Consider the following 8,253-nt stretch of genomic DNA (forward strand, 5'->3'; position numbering starts at 1 on the left):
AGGAAAATAAATTCTTTCGTTGGTGAAACGATAGATTGGGTGATGGTGTGCCTGTGACAAGAAAGTTAGCGAAGTTTGCATACCAAGGACAGTGTTTCACATCAAATAGCTGCTCATCAGAAAACCAGTCATTAATTGCATGATCTACACAGTCAGTACTAATCAGCTCCAATCTAGACAAGTGATCCGCTACCAGATTCTCGACATCCTTCTTATCCCTTATTTCTAGATCAAATTCTTGTAACAATAAAATCCACCTAAGTAGTCGTGGCTTTGCATCTTTCTTAGCAAGTAAATTTTTTAGTGCAGAGTGGTCTGTGTAAATAATGACTTTGGACAAAACAAGATATGAATGAAATTTGTCAAGCGCAAATACTACTGCAAGTAATTCCTTTTCAGTTGTTGCATAATTCAATTGAGCCTCATCTAGGGTCTTACTTGCGTAGTAAATTGTATGAAATACCTTGTTTTGCCACTGGCCAAGCACATCCCCCACCTCAGTATCACTGGCATCGCACATGACCTCGAAGGGTAGATCCCAATCTGAAGTTTTGAGAGAGAATAATTCTAATCTCATTAATGAAGAAGGAATACACGGTACATAAATAAACAAAGCGTACAACTAATTCCTAAAGAAAAGGAAAAGAAACAGCTGGGCCTCTAAAAACTAGGAATCACCGAATCAGCCTAAGATACATGGCTAACAAAACTAATCTAATAAATGAGATAAGATACATGATGAGATAGGGTCCATGACAGCTAGTGAGATAAGATTCATGACAGCTAGTTTGACTAACAACACTCCCCCTCAAACTAGCCGATAAATGCTTGTAAGCCCAAGTTTTATCATTAGTTCGGTGAAGTTGGGACGAAATAGAGCCTTTGTAAGGATGTCGGCAACTTGCTGTCGAGAGGGAACATAAGCCAATCTTATCACATTACTCTCGATCTTCTCACTAATGAAGTGCCTGTCGATCTCGACATGTTTTGTCCTGTCGTGATGAATAGGATTTTTGGCTATAGCAATGGCAGATTGGTTATCACACATTAGATGAATTGGGCCTGATGTTGGGATTTTCAGCTCAGTTAGGAGACGATTCAACCACATTCCTTCACATATCCCTTGAGCTAAAGCACGGTATTCAGATTCTGCGCTACTTCTAGCAACCACATGTTGTTTCTTGCTTTGCCAAGTAACAAGATTGCCCCAAACAAATGAACAAATCCCTGAAGTAGATTTTCGGTCACTTGGTGAACCTGCCCAATCAGCGTCAGTATACACCTCTAGAGATCTGTTAGATGACTTCGTAAACATGAGTCCTTTCCCTGGATCAGCTTTGAGGTATCTAAGGATACGATATACCGCTTCCATGTGAACTTCTGAAGGGTCACTTAAGAACTGACTTACTCGGCTAACCGAGAAGCTAATGTCGGGACGCGTGTGAGTGAGGTAGATTAACTTCCCTACGAGGCGCTGATATTGACCTTTATCTGATGCGGCTTCTTCAGTTCGAGGCATCAGGCGAGTGTTTGGATCCATTGGAGTATCAACTGGCCTACATCCACTCATTCCTGTTTCATGGAGCAAGTCAATCACATACTTGCGTTGAGACACAGAAATTCCCTTTGTAGACCGGGCTAGCTCTAAGCCGAGAAAATACCTTAGGTGCCCCAAATCTTTGATTTCAAATTCTCTTGCGAGAAGGCCTTTCAACCGCTGTGATTCATCGTTTTGATTCCCGGTGAGGATGATGTCATCTACATATACAATTATGATGGTGATACGCCCATCATCAAAGTATTTATAGAAAAGAGTATGATCGGCCTGTGACTGAGAATAGTTATCCTGTTTCAACACCTTGGTGAACCTTTCAAACCATGCACGAGGGGATTGCTTGAGTCCGTACAGGGCTTTCTTGAGTCGGCATACTTTTCCCGTTGTTTGCTTAGATTCAAATCCGGGGGGAACATCCATGTAAACTTCTTCAATTAAGTTCCCATTCAAGAATGCATTTTTCACGTCAAGTTGGAACAAAGGCCATTCCTGATTTACCGCAATAGAGAGCAAGACCCGGATAGTGTTGAGTTTAGCCACCGGCGCGAACGTTTCTTGGTAATCAATACCATACGTTTGTGTGTACCCTTTTGCTACAAGACGGGCTTTGAACCTATCAATGCTTCCATCTGCCTTTTGTTTTACCGAGTATAACCACCTACACCCTACGGTTCGCTTCCCTGGAGGAAGTTGAGTTAAGATCCATGTTTCATTATTTTGCAGGGCCTAGGTACTCTGTTAGAGTGGCTGATTTCCACTCTGGAATCTTCATTGCCTCGTGAACAGATCTAGGAATGGAAATCTCATCTAATGCTGTCACACAAGCTCTGTATTTGGTAGACAGGTTGGAGTACGACACGAATCTCTGGATAGGATGATTGGTGCAGGTCCGAGTACCTTTTCTCAGAGCAATAGGAAGTTCTGGACTATGATCATCTCTTGGAGGACTCGGTTGCTGATTACCAACTTGTTCGAGAGGTTGTGGGGTGCTGGTATGTTCAGGAGAGCTTGTAGTAGACGATTGGTGGTGCTGATTTTGTTCCGGCAAGTTTTCCTGTGGTCTCCGAGTGTACATTTTGATTGGTTCATCGGGAAGAGAGAGGTGTTTGGGATGGGCACACGGAGATAAGGTAGAAGAATCAAGATCAGGAGTGACATCGTCAACTGGAATTGGAGCAGAAACCGGAGTTGGAGTTGTATTTGTGATGTGGTCAGTGTTTTCAAGGAGAGATTCCCAATTGTGTGATTCATAAGTAGTGTGATTCTCCCCCTGAATTACACAATTGGAAAAATATGGCTTATCCTCAAAGAATGTAACATCCATGGAGTGAAAAATTTTTTGTGTAGTTGGACAGAAACACTTGTACCCTTTCTTGGATGGAGAATATCCTAGAAAAATGCAACGAATTGAGCGGGCATCAAGCTTACCACGGTGTTGAGAATGGATATGAACAAAGGCCGTACTGCCAAATATTTTGAAAGGTATCTTTGTGATTAAGTGGCTACTAGGGTATAGGGATAGAAACACATCTAAGGGACTCTTGAACTTGAGGACACGAGAGGGAAGGCGATTGATCAAATATGTGGCTGTAAGGACTGCTTCAACCTAAAATTTTTAGGTGCATTAGATTGGAAGAGGAGAGAACGAGATATGTCGAGGATGTGGCGATTCTTTCTTTCTGCGACACCGTTCTGTTGTGGAGTATCCACACATGAGCTTTGTTGAACGATACCGCAAGATTGAAAGAAAGGACTGAGAGTTGTATTGAAGAATTCCCGAGCATTATCAGTTTTTACCACTTGAATATTTGTTTGGAATTGTGTTTGAACCATGGCATAAAAATTTTTGAAGAGCTCTATTGTTTCAGATTTATCTTTCATGAGGAAGGTCCAACTTAAACGTGTATGATCATCAACAAGCAAGAGAAACCATCTAGCCCCGGTGATATTTGGAATCCGATTTGGCCCCCAAATGTCACCGTGAATAAGGGAGAAGGGTGTGCTTGGTTTGTATGGAACCGGTGAGTATATGCCACGAGTGTGTTTGGAAATTTGACAAATATCACAGTGAAATAAGTTCGGATTTTTATTGATGAACAAAGAAGGAAACAATTTTTTGAGATATGAAAAATTGGGATGGCCAAGACGATAGTGCCACAACATTATTGCACTATCTTTATTGGATTGACTTCCTAATTTATTGATTGACCAACACTGAGGACTGTCAAAACTTCTCATTTTGGGTTTGGTTTGAAGGAGATAGATACCGGAACAAAGTCTAGCACTGCCAATCGTCTTCCCCGAGCTCATATCCTGAAACACGCAACAATTTGAATGGAATAGTGGTCACACATTTAAGTTCACAATTGAGCTTGCTTACTGAGATAAGGTTACAATCAATAGTAGGAACAAACAACACAGATTGAAGGACAATAGATTCAGAGATACGAATTTGGCCTTCGCCAATGACATGGGCTCGTGTGCCGTCTGCTATACGCACTGTTTGGTAATTGGTGCATGGAGAATAAGTTGAAAATAAAGATCTGTCACCTGTTATGTGATCCTGAAGCTCCGGAGTCTACAATCCATGGAGTAGATGATGACTGTGACACATGCATGCCAACACCATTTGATGGAATTCCTACCTGAGTGAACATCTTCTGTAGGGCATCCATTTGATCTTTGGTGAAGGGAGTGGGTGCCTGAAGAGGAGGCTGCGTGACAGTGTTTGCACGTGCCTCTCGGTCTTGGCTTCGGTTTGGCTTCCAATCATGAGGCTTGCCATGAATTTTCCAACACGTTTCTTTTGTATGGCCTGGCCTCTTGCAATGATCACACCAAGGTCGAGCTTTCGGATGACTGTTGCTGCTGTTGCGGGAGGCAAGGGCCGTGAGGTCTGTGAGGTTGTCATTAGCGGTGATGAGAGCAGAGGCCTCGATGGTTGGTTGACTGTCAGATTGGCCGAGTATGACACGCTTACGGCTTTCTTCTCGGCGGACTTCAGAGAATATTTCACGAAGGGCCGGTAGAGGCTTAGTCCCGAGGATACGGCCACGCACATCATCAAGAGTCTTGTTTAGACCCATAAGGAATTTAAATATGCGCTTGGTCTCGATAATTTGGCGGAAGAAGGCACTGTCATCAGCACACTTCCACTGATAGGACTGAAAGAGATCCAGTTGTTGCCAATATCGGGTGAGGGTGGTGAAGTACACTGTGACAGATTGCTCACCTTGACGTAGATCTTGCAGGATGCTTTCAATGTGAAAGAGTTCAATGGTGTTTTCGCTGCTAGGAGAAAGTATCACGGGCCGCATCCCAAATTTCCTTCGCTGTGGCATACAGCAGGAAGTTCTCGCCTATATCTATGGTCATCGAGTTGATTAACCAAGACATAACAAGATTGTTTTCAGTACGCCATGCTTTGAAATTTGGGTCACTTTGATTGGGCTGAACCGCAATACCAGTGAGGTAATCATCTCGTCCTCGCCCACTGATGAACATCATCATGGATTGGGACCATTGGAGATAGTTTTTATCGGTCAATTTATGACTCGTGATAAAACTAGTTATAGGGCTGTTGTCGGAGGGATTAGAAGAAGAGGAGGGAAATGGAATAGATCCCTTTGGAGTTTTCTCAGATTCCCCCATGGCTCTGATACCATGAAGTTTTGAGAGAGAATAATTCTAATCTCATTAATGAAGAAGGAATACACGGTACATAAATAAACAAAGCGTACAACTAATTCCTAAAGAAAAGGAAAAGAAACAGCTGGGCCTCTAAAAACTAGGAATCACCGAATCAGCCTAAGATACATGGCTAACAAAACTAATCTAATAAATGAGATAAGATACATGATGAGATAGGGTCCATGACAGCTAGTGAGATAAGATTCATGACAGCTAGTTTGACTAACAACACAATCTGGTGCCACCAAGACATGAGCCGTCACTAAGCACTTCTTCAAATCCTCGTATGCGTGTAAACAGCCAGAATTAAAATAAAAGGCATATATTTCATAAGTAAGGAAGATAGAGGTTTGTCTATTTTAGAAAAATCTTTGATAAAACGCCGATACAACCAGTGTGGCCTAGAATCTAAACATGTAGAAAAATACAAATCTGTATTCAACATTTAAATCTTGACTCGACTCATTTCTAATCTAGGGATCCCGGTGTGAATAAGACGGTCTGTTACCTACCCAACCACTCGGGGCAACGGTACGTCTTATTCCTAGACTTCGGTCAACTCTGTATCGAGGGTCTACACATATAGCAAATCTGCTCCTATGCGTCGATACACCGAAACGTCTAGTTTTGGCAAGTCTGCCAATATCTCCTATCTCAGGACTCGAATCTAAATCAATAAACAAAACATTACATAATCAAATGTAATAACAATCTAGTATGTGATTTAGGGAAACTCGTATCAAATCTGAATCGAGTTGTGCAATCCCGTGACCACATGAATTATACCTTTCTTGTCGCACTGTGTGTGTCGTAGTCGAAGGCTTGAGTTCACAATAGCCAATAAAATCTGAAATAGCATAATCGATATGTACTCTATCAATATATATCTCAAGCAACTCAATATACAAAGCTGAAATCGGTTTCAAAACAATTTGACGGCGTAACGACGTAGTTTCGCGATACCGGTCAACTCAAACAGTAATACACAATCATAATTCCTTCCTACTCTCATCACCAACACATAATATCATACTGAAATCTGCATATACTCGACCCAATACATGCTGGAATTCGAAATAATAGTATACAACATCCGTAATTCGATCCGGTAACGAATATACCAAGCTCAAGATATCAAGAACACATATTCTAACTCAAATCTGAATTCTGCCAACATCCAAAATCTAAGTCATGTTGAAATGTAAAGAAAATTACATCTTTTGATAGCCCTTGAGAAGAGAAACTCAAATCTATGCTTAAATCACAATTTGGATTGATAATTCTTGCATTAGGTGATTTCTAAGCTATGAAGAAGCTTGAGGTATGAGCTTATTCTCGATTCTTGCTGCCAGAACTGAAGAAATGAAGACTCAGCTCGATTTATATATATATATGCCATGTGTCAGCTCAAGAAGAAAGGGTGGCATTTCTGCATGCAGCACCGCGGGTGCGGTGACTTAGGAGCGCGGGTGCGCTGTGCTTTCGGCAACATTTTATTTCCTGAAATTCTATGACCGCGGGTGCGGTCATTACAGGACCGCGGGTGCGGTGTCTGTTCGCACAAAACTCATTTTTTCTATCTTTACACCGCGGGTGCGGTGATGTTAGTACCGCAGATGCGATCTTGTCTCGGCCATGCTTGCTCAAATTCACATTTTTCATGTCATGCATAATCCTCTTCAACTCTCACATCGATGGCACGGATAATTCTCGAGCCTTACACTAGAAAACTTTTAACTCCCTTTATGGACTCGGAGGTAGTAAGTTCTTGATAACTTCGACTTTTGCCTTATCCACCTCTATTCCATGCTCTGATATTTTGTGCCCCAATATTATTCCTTCTTGTACCATAAAATGACATTTTTCCCAATTCAGCACCAAATTTGTCTCCTCGCATGTCATCCACACCATCTTCAATTTCTGCAAACAGTCATCAAAAGAAGAGCCAAATATCGAGAAGTCATCCATAAATATCTGAAGAAAATTTTCTATCATGTCATGAAATATAGCGGTCATGCATCGCTAAAAAGTGGCAGGGGCATTACACAAACCAAAGGGCATCCGTCTAAAAGCAAAAGTGCCATAAGGACAAGTGAAAGTGGTTTTCTCTTGGTCCTCGGGTGCAATCATGATTTGGTTATACACTGAATACCCATCCAAAAAACAATAAAACTCAAGACCCTCTAACCTCTCAAGCATTTGATCAATGAAGGGAAATGGAAAGTGATCTTTACGGGTATCATCATTTAATTTCTTATAATCAATGCACACATGTCATCCCGTAGCTGTCCTAGTGGGTATTAATTCATTTTGTTCATTAGCGATAACAGTAATCCCACCTTTTTTTCGGCACACATTGAACAGGACTTACCCATGCACTATCAGATATATGATAGATAATACCTGCATCAAGGAGTTTGATAGTTTCTGCTTTTACTACCTCTTGCATCTTTGGATTCAATCTTCTCTGAGGTTGCACAAGAGGGAAGTACTTGTCTTCCATAAATATCTTGTGCATGCGGACTGATGGATTGATCCTTTTGATATCCGCCACCTTCCATGCAAATGCACTCTTGTGCTCTTTCAAGGCTTTCAGCAGTTTGTCCTCCATCACATCTGTCAAATAAGAAGAAATAATAACAGGAAGTTTATTATTCTCACCCAGATATACGTATTTCAGATGTGGAGGTAATGGCTTGAGCTCCGGAGTTGGTGGATCCTCTAGGCTTGACTTCTGAGGGATCAAGTCTCTTTGAACCCCCAAGTTCTCTAATCTCATCGTTATTGGCCTCTTCCATGGCTAGTTGGCATTGTGGTATGCCACTACTTCGGCTTTCTTTGCATCCAATTCATCTTCTCTCAATTCAGTAGTGAGAGTGGCTTCCAAAGGGTCCCTAAGAGCATCCTGCACATAGTTAGACACAAGAGCATCAAAAGCATAAATTCTATAACAACTATCAGAATGCACTGTGTGCTTAAGCGCATTAAAAACATCAAAAGTAATCTCC

The 8,253-nt window shown here is 41.6% G+C and overlaps 1 protein-coding gene across 1 annotated transcript; it reads right to left on the reverse strand.

Annotated features, from left to right (window-relative positions):
* Nucleotides 1-4,101: 4,101 nt before the first annotated feature.
* LOC140835858 (uncharacterized) lies at nucleotides 4,102-4,872 on the reverse strand. The gene has a single exon (XM_073201268.1). The coding sequence runs from the start codon at nucleotides 4,870-4,872 to the stop codon at nucleotides 4,102-4,104; it is 771 nt and encodes a 256-aa protein (XP_073057369.1).
* Nucleotides 4,873-8,253: the final 3,381 nt, after the last annotated feature.

The sequence above is a fragment of the Primulina eburnea genome, chromosome 7 (genome assembly GCF_022965805.1).
Source record: "Primulina eburnea isolate SZY01 chromosome 7, ASM2296580v1, whole genome shotgun sequence".
NCBI classification, from domain to species: domain Eukaryota; kingdom Viridiplantae; phylum Streptophyta; class Magnoliopsida; order Lamiales; family Gesneriaceae; genus Primulina; species Primulina eburnea.